We start from the raw sequence: 16,145 nt of genomic DNA, 5'->3' as shown, positions 1-16,145 counted from the left end.
AGTTAGGACAGCTAACTTGCTTTGTCTAATTCCTTCTTTCATTCTTCTTGTTGTGCATCTTTTCAATCTGGTTTTCTTCTTTTTTGTTTAGCTGTTGTTTGGGCCTTTTTTCAGTTTTTTTATTTTTTTATTTTTCTTTGTTTCTTCTTCTTTTTATCTTTTTTTTTCATTTGCTAAAGTTTGTGAACATTTTCTTAAATTCATGGACATTTTCTAAATCTGTGAACTTATATTTTAAATGAGTGCTTTTTTTAAATGAATGAATGTTTTTAGTTTTTGCAAAATAAATCAAATTCATGATCCTTTGTGTCAAATTCATAAACATTTCGTAAATAGATGATTTTTTTTTTCAATTTTACTAACTTTTTCCCAATTAATGAACTTCTGTGTCAAATTCGTGATTTTTTTAAGTCAATGAATATTTTCAATTTCATGAATTCTTTTGTCGTACTTTTTTCAAACCGTGAAGTTTTCTTTAATCTTAGGGTGGGAAGTTGAAACCGAAAACTCAGTTTTTACCATTTCGTTTATTTTAAATTTTGGTTAGCAAAACTATAAACCGAAATGAACAGAAAAAAGCAGCTAACCCATAATTTGGTTAATTGGCTTACTCAGTTCGGCGTTCAATTTACACCGGGCAAACTCGTCAAATGTAATGCTTTATATTATGATACTCGCGCATTATATAGCAGAGCTCTCTACCCACATATTCGTTGCTCGGTGGGGTGAGACTAAATTGAGCGCTATGGGCGGCTCGTGATTGAAAGCCTCGCGCAGGTTTGGGCCTTCGTGGCCGGGTCAGCCCATATTGCATGCACCGAGCGAGCTCCACTCGCTACTTGGCGTGGGCTTGTCCGCTTGGATCCTTAGCACCACTCGCTACAGCGACAGTTTCCCTTTTTTTTCATTCATTTGTCTTCGCACTTTATTATTCTTTTTGAAACCTTTTAAAAAATTTGAAATATTGTTTGGAATACTAGAAAATGTTTTTGTTTTCAAATATTGTTTAAAATTTATAAAATATTCTGGAATTTAAAAAATGTTCCAGTTTTTGAATTTTGTGTTCACAAAATGAAGCAATGTTTGTGTTTCAAAAAAGTTGATAATTTTTTAGAAAAGTATGTGGTTTGCATTTTGTGTTCATCATCAATTATTGGAAAAATTTTAAATTTTTTGAAAAAGGTGTTCAAATAAATAAAAAAATCATACACAATTCAAAATTCGAAAATTATTAACAAATTTCAAGTAATGGTTAGAAAAAATGACAAGCTCATGGATGCACCCGTCTGCCCTAGTCTAGCACACTCTTCTCAACTGGTGGTTTTTTGGACTACGGATAAATGATCTTAACTTCTTGTAGTAGCTTGGCTCGGACATAGGAGGCATCCCTGCCAAGTTTGAACGACAACCGACTCCATTCGCATGTTGCGACATGCTCAACCATTTATCAATACTTTTTCACCGAGAAAAATCCAGAAAATGCAAAACTTTGGTCATAGAAGCAGTTGGGGAAAATTTGGGGTCATTTGACGGATGTTGAAAAACAACATCTTTCAAACGGACCCTTCTCGCCCTACCCAAACACCATCCGTTGCACATGGTCTATTTTTGGACATCCTTAAATTGACCCCAACTTTTGCAAGCGGGTGGGCATGCAATGGTAGGCATCCATGCGTGGTTTGAACGAACTTTGATATCATGTGCAAGTTGCAACATGTCCAACCATTTATCGGCATTTTTTTTACGAAGGAAACTCCTCGAAATGCAAAACTTGTTGAAAACTCAAACAACTTAATATATATGGTGCCTTGAATTAGTCATACAAGCCAATGAAAATAATTGAGGCCATTTAAGGGATGGCGAGAAATGAGATGCTACCAAACAGATCAATCTTGCCTACCTGAACAACCTTCATTGAACATGGTATAGTTTTGCACATCCTTAAAATGAGCCCAACTTTTGGAGGAAGATGGACATGCCCATGGTAGAATCCATGCCAAGTCTGAACGATTACCGACACCGTATGCATGTTACGGCACGTCTGGTCATTTATCTTCTTTTTTTCACAGGAAAACTCTAGAAAATCAAAACTTATTAAAAACCCAAAAAGTTAGCATGGTGTCTTCAATTGGTCATACAAGGAAATGGAAAAATTGGGGCCATTTGAAGAATGTCGAGAAACAACGTGCTCTCAGATGGAGATTTCTCACCTACCCGAACATCCTCCGTTCAACATGGTGTATTTTTGGACAACCTTGACATGACTCCGACTCCATATTTTTCCAGCAGGTGTGCATGCCCATTGTAGGCGTTCATGTCAGGTTTGAATGATTTTCGACGCTGTATACAGGTTGCGACACGTACGACCATTTATCAGCCTTTTTCACCGAGGAAAATCCAAAAAATGCAAAAAATTATCAAAAACCCAAAGAACTTGGCATGGTGCCTTGAATTAGTCACACAAGGGCATGGAAAAAATTGAAGCCATTTCAAGGATGTCGAGAAACAACAGCCTCCATTCAACATGGTCTATTTTTGGACATACTTGAAATGACTCCAACTTTTGGAAGCAGGTGGGCATGCCCATTGTAGGCATCCATATCATGTTTGAACGATTTTCGACACCATATATAAGTTACGACACATCCAACCATGTCTCTGCCTTTTATCACGATGAAAACTTCAGAAAATGCAAAATTTGCAGAAAACCAAAATAACTTGGCATGGTATCTTCAATTGGTCAATAAGGAAATGGAAGTTTTTTCAAGCCACTTGACGGATGTCGAGAAATAACGTGCTCTCAAATGGAGCCTTTTGGCCTACCCAGACACCCTAGATTGAACACGGTGTTTTTTTGAACATTCTTGAAATTACCCCAATTGTAAGCTGGTGGACATGCCTATGGTAGATATCAATGTCAGGCTTGAAGGAACAAAGTATTTAAAATCATGATTTAAATAATAAATCTCTTTTCAAAATAATTTAATAAAATATTTGAAGCAAAAAGGAATTTAAAACACTTACTTAAAATTGTTATTTCGTATTCCAAAAAATATTTCAAGCTTTAGGACAGGTTTATAAAAGAATAATAAAGTTCAAAAGGTAGAAAAATGAATTAACGACAAAAAGAGAAGGCAAAAAATAGAATAAACGCTCAGGCCTTGGCCTAACTAGGCAACGACATCGCTCCCATCGGGCACCTTTTGGACCAGCCTAGCGCTCATGATTTTGAAAAAGTTCACCGATTCGAAAAATGTCCATATTTTAAAAATTGGTTCTCAAATTCATAAAATGTTCCTTTTTTAATACTAGTTCACAAATTCAAAAAAATGTTTGGGGACTTTCAAATAATGTACATGCTTTCAAAATTTGTTTCGCATTTTAAAATGTTCCTGTTTTCAACTCTACTCTATACAAATACATAAAATCTTTGGGGAAATTCAAACACTTAATGGTTTCAAATTTTTGTTCGTATATTTATGATTTTTTGAAAAGATGTTTGAAAAACCCAAAAATGTTAGTGATGAAATTTTTTCTCTTAAAAAAATAAGTGTTCATGTTTTGTCATTCTTAGCAATTTTTTAAGACACATACATTTTATTATGAAATTATGTACAATTTACTAAAATAAGAATATTTGTTGTTTTGAACAAAATTTGAAAGAACGAACATTTATTGAACTTTTGGACAAATTTCCAAAAGCGTGAGGATTTCTTGGAAAAAATCAAAACAATTGAAAGGCAAAAAAAAGAGAAAAGACGCAGGTTTTCTAGGGAAAAATCTATAATTTGAAAAATATTCCGGAATTTGAAAAATAGTTTCTAGATTTGAAAATAGTTTATGGTTTTGCAAGGAAAGATGAAAATATAGTGAAAAAGTGCATGGAATTGGGAAAAGTTCACTAGAGTGTTAGCAAAAAACTACAAGAAATTATGGTGCTGAAAAAGATTGCAAATTTGGAAAAAGTGTCAATTTTTTTAAAGAGAATCACGCATTTGGAAAAATCCAAGAAAAGAAAAAGAAAAATGGAAAACGAAAAGGAAATAAAAATAGAAGAATATAAAACCTGAGTAAAAACAGAAGAATGAACCGCCAGAACAACCCGATTGAAAAGGAAAACCAAAGTCTTTCTTTTTAGCGTCATATTTGATGCACTACAAAAGATGGAAAAAGAAGAACTTAGACATAGGAGTTAAGGTATCCCATGTGGTTAACGCGTCTGGTTATGAACAATGTGGTTCTGAGTTTGAGTCTGACATAATGCCTTTATTTTTTAAAGGTTGTAAAAAAGAAAAGGAAAGTAAATTGGGCCAAGCCCAGGTGAGAGGGGGTGTGTACTATTGAAGAAATAAAGAAAATAAATTCATCCAAAGAAAAAAAGGCCAAATAAACATAAAAGAGAAGAAAGTCTAAGACGATGAACAACAAGAAGAATAAAAGAAGTAACTAGGCACAACAAATCAACTATCCTATTTGGTTATAACAGGTGGAAGTAAATGGTGGGTATAGCTCATGTGTGCCACATATGGAGGTGGGTAAATGACCATACCGCCCTTATATGGTTGGGGAGGGGGGGGGGTGTGTACAGAAGCAAGCACATTTTGCTAACGGGTACTACACGCCAACATGTTAGCATATAGTACAAAAAAAATACAATGATGAATATGGTTCCACACACATCCACGTGAATGGTAAATTTAAAAAATACTATAAATAACGATCATTCTACATATTTGTTAGTGAAGAAAATACAATCTATCTTATTATTATTAAATACTCCCTCCGTTCATAAATATAAGATGTTTTAGCTTTTCGCCACATTCCACACGTATTAAATGTATCTAGACATGTTCTAGTGTGTACATTCATTCATTTTAGTATGAATCTAGACAACATGTAGAACACCTAAAACATCTTATATTAAAAAACGGAGGGAGTAGTGTTTATGGATATAGCTTTGATTTTGTATTTTTTGTTCAGAATACCACAAATGTCATTTTTTTTCTCATGAAACTTCATACATGAGTGTACTAGTCGATGTAAAAAATATTTCAATTTTGTTTTAATGTTTTCTTTCCAAATTTACTATTTATAAGGGATGCGCGTGGCACCATGTCCCACAAACACCCATAATATATTAAAAACATTGATCGATTAACTCTTGCAAGCATATTAAAATTTAGAGTTAAGTTTCAATTGTAGCATGCACTTGCATGTCCGCAGTGGATGCACTTGCACCAGAAGAGGATGTATTTATCGAGGCCCTGTGGGCAGAGCTGCTCCGAAATGTCATCTACCCAGCGTGCATTTGTGGTTGCCTTGACCACCGTACATTTGTTGAAGGCTCTTTTTCTGACAAGTTGGACAACCAAGGGTGCAATTTCTCCTGTTACGAAGTGAATTATAGAAAACCACCGCATTGAAGTCTAGATTTGCAAGAGACACCCTTCTACATCTTTTAGCACTGGAGGAGGGGTGCACTAATTCCGAGCTTAATCTTTTGCAGAAAACACCGACATGTCGCTTTGGGTATGTTAACCTCAATTATGACACGTGGGGTCTGTTTTTTATAACGTGGCGCAAAGGTTCGGACAAGACGTCGTTAGTTTTTCTTGTTGCCAAAAGCTCCTTCCTGAACAAACAAAACAACCAATCCACCCCTCTCCTCCGTGCGTGCCGCCCCGCCGCCGGTAGACCTGCTCACGGCGCCGCCCCTACTCTCCTCCCGTGACCTTCTCTCTGTCACTGCTACAGGCTGTGTCACCGGAGCACGCAACACGAGCCGCCCCCAAATCCTCGCCGCCTCGCCGATCTTCAGCCGTCCGCCGCAGCCGGAAACCGTCAGCTATGGCAGGCCTCATCGACCTCGAGCTGCCCCTGCATCCGCCTCATCTGCCTGAGGGGCGCCTCGCCGCCCACCCGCGCCGAGATCCACCGCGCCACACAGGAAGCACACGCAACAGCTCGGGTTCTTGCCGCCGTTGGCCAAGACCACCAGCCACCGCGGGCCTCTGCCGGCCAGGACCAGCAGCCGCTTCGGGTCGCCGCCGGCACCTCTTCGCATTTTCCAACTCCGCTCAGCAGCAGGTCCTTGATAAAGTGCATCGTAGCCAGCATCCCGATGGCGGCTCCCGGTGCCAGAGATGTGTGAGGCAACGGCCTGGACGCCGCCTCCCAATGCTGAAGGCAGGCGACAACCTCGAGCCCGAGCTCGGGGATGGCCTGCTGCGGGTGGTGAGGAGGCTAAGGACTTGATTGCATTTTCCTATTCTAATCGAAGGGCGCCTATGCAAAAATATCAAGAACTATTTGGTAATTTCATATCACACTTTGTCTAACGCCTTGTGGGACCAACAGTTACGCCATGCCAGCTTTTGCGGACCCATATGTCACAATCGAGGTTAAAATGCCCAAAGGGACCGATCAATGTTTTTTTGCAAAATATTAGGCCGGGAATCAGTGGTCTCTGGCTGAAACTCGTAGAAGAGTGTTTTTTGCAAACATAAGTGTCAATGTGGTGGTTTTATGCAATTCACCCTACGTTATGCATCCATTTATCCAGCGGTAGCAGCCTCAATCCATGAAGACTCATTCTCAGCCCTACCCCCGCATTGCTCGCAGTGGCGGCTCGGGGAACCCTATTTCCGTCGATTGTCGGCCCTCCCCTCCAGCCCCTCTCCCTCGCAGGAGCCAAGGGTCTTTGTCAGGCGAAGCCCGAGTAGTGCCGACAGCAGTAGGGCCTTCCATCGGCGTGGCTCCTTTCCCTCCCCAGCGGCGACGCGACACCGATCCGGTGGCGGCTCGCTACGAGGCTCTGACAGTGGCGCTGCTCGGTGACAGGCGTGGTGTGGTGCTCCGCCTAGTGGTGTGCCCCGTCTTGTAGAGATGGCTTTGGTTGCCGATCCCTTCGATCTGATCTGGGTGGGTTGGTGGAGCTCAAACCAAACCTGCGTTCGACCGTGTCCTTCGTCGGCTGATGCGGCCCGGGGCTCTGGTCAGTAGGCTTCAGGCCATGGACGGACGTTGGCAGGCAGGCGGTAGCGAGCTGGATTGGGGCGGCATGGGGGCATGCTACCTTGATAACAACGGTGGTTGTCCTCCTGCTCTTCTCACATCATGGAAACATCCTACATGATCGGTCCTCCTTGATCTGGTCATCGACGTGTTTCGAAACTGCTGCCGGAGATCCTTCCTGATGAGCACATGGGTACATCATACATGACATTTCAGAAAAGTGCAAAATTTGGTTGGAAAGAATTACTAAGCCGAATCAAGCAAACACATGGCCAGGTGAACGCTAACTTAAGTTCATACTATAATCTTGAATACATGGCTGCACTTTCATATCCATTGTTGCTGGTTGAATTTAGGTATCACATGGAATAAATCCAACAACTTATGAGCTCTTGAAGCAACCGGTTTGGAGGAACAAGTTTGAAGAAAACAAGTTTCAAGTGAAGCTGATGCTGTCAGTTTTTACCTATGATGTTTCGTCATGGCACACCCATATGATGGAGAGACGGGGCCATAGGGGTACATCAACAGAAGCTACCTCAAATTATCTTTCCAATGCAAAAAACCTCACATCATTTGGAGTTGTGAGTCAAAATTTGTAGTCATTCTCGTGGAAGGTGTTCAGACTGTCAAGGCTTCGCAAATTTCCGAGGAGCTCTCCAACAACTCCCAAAGTTGATTGCTTATTCACCCAAGGAAGCCATGCAAACCTGCTTACTTTTGAAACCATTTTCACACCTAGCTAAGGGGGGTTGTCCCTGCTATAAAACCCCATCTTCCCCATCCTCTAGAAATACCTTTTTGTCAAACCATTCAGCTACAAGCTTATGATGCAAGACTGCTAGAGAGATCCGAGAGATCTTGCTACCTTTGCTCTTGTGAGTTCATTCAGATTCGCTAGAAGAAGCCTCTGGTTCCCCCTAGTTCGTGCTCTACGGTTCGGGCCGGTTTGTGTGGATTAGTCCCGGTTTATGGTTCTGCGATTGTTCGGACAGCGGGTTGGGGTTCTTGTAGCTTCGGTCAGCCATCCCCAACGTACGGGTTGCATCCAACCTTGGCAGGTATAAAGCTAGTTATCCCGATGCTTGCAGCTAGTTATCCCTCCCGATTCGATCCTACGACGTGAAGATCGGGCCACCCTCAGGCGTGAACTCGTTCATCGGGGTCCTACCTATCATCTGGCATCAGAGCCTTCGTTGACACGGTAGGATCTGTTATCCAAGTTTATCTTGCTATCATCCCTTTAGATTGAGTGTTTTTCATGCTATATTTTCTGTCCTAGAAGTCCAAAGCCCCACCAAAAATAAAGCCAAGTCTTGTTGGTGCTGAGATCTTGTTGTTGCATACCTTGCATGTTCTTCATCTTTTAGATCTGCACCAAGTTCATCTTCATAATTGCTTTCAGATTTGGTTGTTGTGCTTTGGAAAAAGAGAAAAAAAAGTGGCAAAAAAATCAAAGAGAGAAAAAAAGAGTGGGAAAAAAGTCAAGAGAGAAAAAGAAAGTGTTGTGTAAGATCCAAAAGTTTGAGCTTGATAGAAAAATTTCAGAAGCTTGTGTGTTGTGTTTTTCAATTTTGGTGCAAAGGTGCAGCAAATCCATCCACATATTTTTCTTGGTTTGCATCAACTTGATTTCAGCACAAGCCCCCTTTTGTTTACCCCACCGAGCTCCACCAAAAATCAAAGCTAGTTCTTTTATCCTTGTCTTTCAATCGCTTTAACACATTCGGGAGAAGCACACTCTGATGTTAACTCATACGAAATTTGGTGAGTAAGAGGTGAAGTTGTGTGATTCCACAAAATTATCCTTTTCCACTTTTGGCCTTACTAACATGGCAGGATCTAGATCGAGTGTTCATGGAGAAAACCATGGGGAAGAAGATGCCCCGGTCACACGTGCTGATTTTAAGGAATTACGGAACATGGCTCGAGACCTTGGAAGGATGTTTTCATGACCGACCTCCAGCAGGTGGTGATGGGGTTTGACACCGACAATACCCTGTTGCTCATGAAGTGCAGCAAAGAAGACATGCTCGAGAGCATGATGTTGCTGCCCATAGGCGTGTCACTACTACTCATGAAATGCAACAAAGAAGACATGCTCGAGGGCATGGTGTTGCTTCTCGTGGGCGTGTCGCTGCTCCTCCTGAAGTGCGGCAAGGATGGCATGCTCGAGGGCAAGCTGTTTTTGCCCCTAGGCATGTTACTGCTGCTCATGAATCGCAGCAAGGACGTCATGCCCGACGACAAAGTTATGGCTCCCGTCGGCACACCGATGATCCACCACAAAGCATGACCGTTGTTGATGAACCAAATCCAATAATTCATAGCCCATGTTTACATGAGAAGCTCATTCCTAATGTTGCCATCTTGACCACCAATATTATCCCAACATCCAAGAAAGATGTGCTACAAATTCCACGTGAGGTAGAGAGTCCACAATCCAAAATCCCACAACTTGAGAGTGATAAGAAAAGCAAGCTGAGTGACTCCACCAAAAGTGAGGAAGAATCTCCACTTTCAAAAATCCCAGCACTTGAGAGTGAAAAGAAAAATGAGTTGAGTGACTCCACCAAATGTGAGGAAGAGTGTCCACTTTCCACGATTCCATATATTGAGAGTGATAAGGAAAGTGAGGTGAGTGAGTTCACAAAATGTGAGGATCAGATTGTTCATCATGAGATTAGAGAAATACAAGATCTCCACCTAGATATACCACACATTCAGGAAGAGAGGATTAATGAGTTGTGTGAGTCCACAAAATATGAGATTGAGATCATTTCGCACCTCATTAGAGAGATGAGTGAACCACAACATAATATACCACATCATCCAAGAGAAGGATTAGTGAGTTGTGTGAGTCCACCAAACATGAGCTTGAGGTGTTTCCCCATAATATGAAAGAGATGAGTGATCCACCAAATGAAAAGAGAAAGGAGTATTCAATTACTAACCTTTCACAAAATTTTCTTTCTTTACGATATGTGCAGATGCAAAAGTCATACCTATCAGCTCTCTTGCAACAATGGGGGGACGAGATCCAGGAACAATTGTGGTGCACGTGGAACACCACTACACAAGGTGCATGTGTGAAGATCGATTTTCAGAAAGGCATTCAAGTACTCAATGAGGTAAAACAAAAAGGATCTTCCATTTTGATGAAGCCAGAGGTATGCACTTATGAGTTTTTGAAGCAATGGCGTGATAAGATTAGAGAAAAATTGTTTGGTACATCATCCATCCATCAATATGGTTTTGTTAATCTTTAAGAGGCTATAAAATATCCAATAAAACTAAATGTTGCACATGATTATTCATCATTTTCTTTTCCTAGTTATTTCAAATTGTCCTCGTGTTATAATTTTGTGGACCAAATGAAGTCGAGGATGACTTTTCTCCTAGAAAGGGATGCTGATATGAACATGATCATTGTCGATTGCAAATTTGTACTCCATGGAAACGTTTGCTGGAAGGAACTCCTAAGTCGAACAAAGCATCATATTGACATCGTCCATAAGATAGCAAAGTTGAAAATTAAAATTCTCTATATCATGAAACCTTTGCATTATGATTTGGTATTGCCCTGCTTTCTTTTGTGTGATGACCAGGTAGAGCCGAGGACGACTCCTTTTCAAGAGAGGGGGGATGATGAGGACATGTTCATCATTGAAACAACACAAATCATTCCTGAACAAATTCTAAGTTGTGAAAAAGAAGTACATGATCAGATGCAACACAATTCAAAGGTGAAAGCTACAAATGAGGATTGCATCATTTCTTTGCATTGATATTATCTACTCCCCTTCTACTTATCTTTTGCAGATCAAAGAGAGTCGAGGACGACTCTTCATCAAGGGAGGGAGGATGATGAGCACATGGGTACATCATACATGACATTTCAGAAAAGTGCAAAATTTGGTTGGAAAGAATTACTAAGCCGAATCAAGCAAACACATGCCCAGGTGAACGCTAACTTAAGTTCATACTATAATCTTGAATACATGGCTGCACTTTCATCTCCATTGTTGTTGGTTGAATTTAGGTATCACATGGAATAAATCCAACAACTTATGAGCTCTTGAAGCAACCAGTTTGGAGAAACCAGTTTGGAGAAAACAAGTTTCAAGTGAAGCTGATGCTGTCAGATTTTACCTATGATGTTTCATGGTGGCACATCCATATGGTGGAGGGACGGGGCCATAGGGGTACGTCAACATAAGCTACATCAAATTATCTTTCCAATGCAAAAAACCTCACATCATTTGGAGCTGTGAGTCAAAAGTTATAGTCATTCTCGTGAAAGGTGTCCAGGCTGTCAAGGCTTCACGAATTTCCGAGGAGCTCTCCAACAACTCCCAAAGTTGACTGCTTATTCACCTAAGGAAGCCATGCAAACATGCTTACTTTTGAAACCATTTTCACACCGAGCTAAGGGGGGTTGTCCCTGCTATAAAACCCCATCTTCCCCATCCTCTAGAAAAAACCTTTTGTCAAACCATTCAGCTACAAGTTTATGCAGCAAGACTGCTAGAGAGATCCAAGAGATCTTGCTACCTTTGCTCTTATGAGTTCATTCAGATTCGCTAGAAGAAGCCTCTGGTTCCCCCTAGTTCGCGCTCTACGGTTCCAACCATTTTGTGTGGATTAGTCCTGATTTGTGGTTCTGCGATTGTTCGGACAGCGGGTTGGAGTTCTTATAGTTTCGGCCAGCCTACCCCGACGTACGGGTTGCATCCAACCTTGGCAGGTATAAAGCTAGTATCCCGGCTGCTGGCAACTAGTTATCCCTCCCGATTCGATTCTACGACGTGAAGATCGGGCCACCCTCGGGTGTGAACTCGTTCATCGGGTTCCCACCTATCACTTCTCAAGATATTTGGATCTGATAGAATTCGGTCGTGCACGTCATATCAGCCTACGAGGTTCCACGACGGCGAGGCGCGAACCTCTATTCTTTGTTGACACCATGAGACATGTTGGCTTCTCGATTTCTATGGTGTAGACAGTTGTGGAGAAGGTCATGGTGGCCGAGATCGGATGATCAGTTAGGCGGACGGATCCTTCCAGACGATGGAGTCAGCCAGGTGTTTGATAACTCTCAGGAGCAACAGTGTCAAGTGAGGGCGGCAACACTATATGAATTCATTTTTAGTGGTGCTCCTCGGTTGTCGATCCATGACCTTCAGGGTGAAAACGTGAGGTATGACCTTCATCGGTTGTACCTGCCAATTGCCTTGTTGAAGGAATTGTTTTGAGAGCTCGGACTTCTTTAAAGTGAAAATCTAAGATCTTAGATCCAGCAAAGATGGTGCTTGTGCACTGTTTTTTTGAGGCGTTGTTTTTGAAGACCTTTTATATTTTTCGGGTATTGTATTTGGTGATGGTTTGCGTCTAGTTGCTGAGAAAGTTGATCATGTGGCAGGACCTTTGTTTTTTTTCTTTCTTTTCTATTTTTTTCTTTGACCGTGTGCATTCTAGATGTTTTCTTTGACTGTGTGCATTTTGGATGTCGCTTGTCATGCAGAGGCTAGGTGTAATTGATATTTTGCAATATTAACATGTTTTCTTTTTCAAAAACAAAAAAAATAGTCCATCGGTCACGGCAGAACAACACCTTTTTGCCATCTCCCAACTTAACATTCACCAAGCTGTCAAAGATATGTGTAGCTATGTCATCCGTTGCCAAGGCCTGTCCTGCTCCGTTCTTCTTAGCCATTGCCGAGGTACTGAAGCCACCACCCAGCACGAACGCGAGGGCCCCTCTAAGATTTCACTTGGATTTTGCTCTAATAATTTTACTCCCTTCAATCTACATTAGTTATCTGGATGTAGTTAGGCATATCTCAATGCTAGATACCGTTTGAGACCGGAGGGAGTACCACATTGAGCTCCGAAGAATCGTGCTAGCTAAGCTAGATCGCGGCATCTTTAGAACCTTCGCTTGGATAAATTATCACACTAGCCTCGGAACTCGGAAGCATCGTACTACTAGCTAGCTAGGTAGCGGCGTCTTTACTCGCATGGATGCAAATCCCGATCGGTGTAGAATTTTGTTTACTTGTTTCTATGGGAAAACTGCTCTGTGCTACCGTGCTTACACTCATGACCATGCGTTGGTACGTGTCCACTCTTTAATCTTCACGGAATCAGTATATATAATTAACAAATCTCTGCATCGTATTACACATGACCAGAAACGGTTGCTATTTCTTTTGTTTTTGTTTTTCTTTCTCCAGGAAGAAAAGAAGAATTGCCGTTCATAAATAGCCAAAAGAAGAATGAAATAATGTTATTGCCAAGACGCACAACTCCCACCCAGCTCCATCATCACAATCACTTCTATCGATCTCATCCTAGTAGTAACAATAATGCCTAAGCGAGCCCACACTCCTTCGGGAAGCCATTGGGGAACCTCTTTTCGTCGGTGCAGTAGTTGTAGATCATGTACTTGCCCTGCACCTCCCTCAGCTGCTGCTGCTGCTTCACGTCGTCGTCCAGCCGCCCTCCTCCCCGTGCCCGGTCCATCCAGCCGCTGCTGCCGCCGGAGCCGGAGGGGTCCGGGCCGCAAGCCCACGAGCCGCCGGCGCTCGGGGCGCACCCGGAGGCGGTGTAGTTCCGGAAGTAGGCGACGAACGGCGCCTGCGACCAGTCGGTCTTGACGCGCCCGCCCTGCGTGGCCCAGTCGTCTGCGTCCCACAGGCACCCGAACAGCCGCATCGGCTGGTACACCGGGAAGGGCACCCCGGCGTCCCAGTGGTTCTTGAATTGCCGGATCGGCACGCCGTCCACCAGGATCCTGCAGACCACCCCGACAATGCCTTCAGCAACATACAGTAAATGCCATGGAAACTTGAAAGCATTCAGAGTTTCAGACATGTCCAACAGAGTACTGGTGTGTAGAATAAGGCGAGGCTTACAGGATCTCGTCTGTGTTCCAGACGATGGAGTAGGTGTGGAAGTCCTTGGTGGGGTCGAACCAGAGGCGGTACTGCACCTCCCTGCCGCCCTCGCCGTTGGCGAAGATGTTGGTGTGCAGGGTGTAGGGCTGGCCGGTGGCGTTGCCCAGGAACTCGAGGTCGATCTCGTCGTGGGTCTTCCAGTCCTTCTCCGAGATCATCTGCACCACAGCACACAGCATATGTACCATTACTTTGCCAGGAACTCGTGCATGCCGTGCATGGATGACGAGACGATGGACATGGCATGATCTCACTTACATATATGGTGGTGACGGTGCCGGCGGAGTTCCTGGGGATGAGCTTGATGTCCACGTCGATCCGGGCAAAGAGGTAGGAGGTCTTGGACTTGAAAGCCGACCCCATGGCGTGGTCCAGCATCAGCGCGATGGTCTGGTCGCCGTTGCCGTCGCTGAGCACCTTCGTTTGCCCCCACAGTATCTGCAGCTGGTCCGCCGGGCGACCACCGGCAACCGGAGAGGCCCAGGCGGCGATCATCAGCGCAAGAGCCGATAGGCTGGCTAGGAGGCGCTCCCTAGCCAAGGCCATGGCTCCTGGCGAGTGAAGTGAGTGACTGTAGTGTGCGGGGCCAGCCACGGTCAAGTGAAGGATATATGCAGTGCAGACTCGACTGAGAAGGTGCCGCAGGATTACCGGGGTCAACCACATGAGGATCGATGCTGCCGGATCGATCGCATCGAGCTCGGCGACGCCTTTAAATTCTTGGAGGATGTAAACAAGCTCAGTCACGGGCTGGCTGCTCGTTCAGTGAAGACCTAGGCATTGAAAATGTTGGAGGGTTCACAGTTCAGTCACAGCTTAATGGCGACGCAAGATGGGCAAAGATGCGAGAAGTTGACAACCTGGTTTAAGTGTCGGTTACGTGTGCGGCGACGAGTGAACTGCGGCACACATTGTGGCTTCAATATACTGTAGTACTCCCTCCGGTCCTTTTTACTCTGCATATTAGGTTTGTCCGAAGTCAATTTCATCCAACTTTAATCAAGTTTATATAAAAAATTATAGACATTCACATATAACAACACCAATATCATTAGATTCATCTTGAAATATATTTTCATATTATATTTATTATAGATGCTAATAATTTCTAATATAAATTTGGTCAAACTTAGCAAAGTTTGTGTAAGAGTCGCGATCGATCTAAGCGTGGAAGCTAGGGTTCATGGCGGAATGGGGAAAATTCGATGGCGTGTTTATCCTCCCAACCTTCCTCTGTACTACAACTATTACAATCGGCCGAAGCCGCCGTCCGTCCAAAGCCAATCCATCCGAACGTTACAAGGGTATTTAAACTACAGCCATTCCGGGCCGGCGTGCCATTTGGGCTTCGTCTTCACCCGAGTGGGCCGCACCGCAGGCCCACGAGAAGTTTTGAACTCTGCCGCTTCTTCTCTGCTTGTCGGATGATGAATAGTGTCGTCACCTGTTGTCGCTGTTGCCAGATCATCTGAAGCGCCACCCGGTGTCCTGACATTCCTCCCTCCTTGAGAGCCGGCTTGACCCCAAGCCGGAGCACGGGGAAACTGCTGCTTCAAATGCTCCAAATCCTCCCAAGTAGCATCTGCAGGAGAAGATTCAGACCAGTGAACTAGCCCTTGGGCAACAGTCTTTTTACCTTGAGATCGCACTCGCTTCTGCAGTATACTGAGAGGGACTTGTATAGCTGCCCTGACTGTAGGCAATGTGTGACTGGGAATCGTCTCTCGAGGTAAAAACTTCTTGAGCTGAGAAACATGAAAGACAGGGTGTAGCCTGCTGTTATTAGGAAGATCCAATCGATAAGCTCGCTCTCCAATGCGCTCCAGGATTGGAAAAGGACCACAATACTTGAAGGCCAGTTTTTGATTTGCCCTGGAATATAATGACAACTGAGCATAGGGTTGCAGCTTGAGAACGACACGATCCCCTACTGCAAAAACCCGTTCAGTTCTCTTCTTGTCAGCCTGATTTTCATACGTTGTTGTGCCCTTAACAAGTGTTGTCGAGCTGTTTCTGTGACTGCTTGGCGAGATTGCAACCAATCTTGCATTTCCAATGGAGCAATTGTATTAGTTGCAGAGATGCCAAAATATCTGGGAGTATACCCATACAAGATTTCAAAAGGAGATTTCCCCAAAGCAGAGTGCCAATTGGAATTGTACCAGAATTCAC

The 16,145-nt window shown here is 43.3% G+C and overlaps 1 protein-coding gene across 1 annotated transcript; it reads right to left on the bottom strand.

The window, feature by feature from the left end:
• Positions 1-13,274: 13,274 nt before the first annotated feature.
• LOC125533959 (probable xyloglucan endotransglucosylase/hydrolase protein 25) lies at positions 13,275-14,566 on the bottom strand. The gene is made up of 3 exons (XM_048697278.1): positions 14,232-14,566; positions 13,932-14,131; positions 13,275-13,810 (listed from the first exon to the last, which is right to left on the bottom strand). The coding sequence occupies exons 1-3, from the start codon at positions 14,517-14,519 to the stop codon at positions 13,387-13,389; spliced, it is 912 nt and encodes a 303-aa protein (XP_048553235.1). The 5' UTR covers positions 14,520-14,566; the 3' UTR covers positions 13,275-13,386.
• Between the last annotated feature and the right edge of the window lie 1,579 nt (positions 14,567-16,145).

The sequence above is a fragment of the Triticum urartu genome, chromosome 2, assembly GCF_003073215.2.
Source record: "Triticum urartu cultivar G1812 chromosome 2, Tu2.1, whole genome shotgun sequence".
Classification (NCBI taxonomy): Eukaryota; Viridiplantae; Streptophyta; class Magnoliopsida; order Poales; family Poaceae; genus Triticum; species Triticum urartu.
This window is presented reverse-complemented; position numbering and strand designations above follow the sequence as displayed.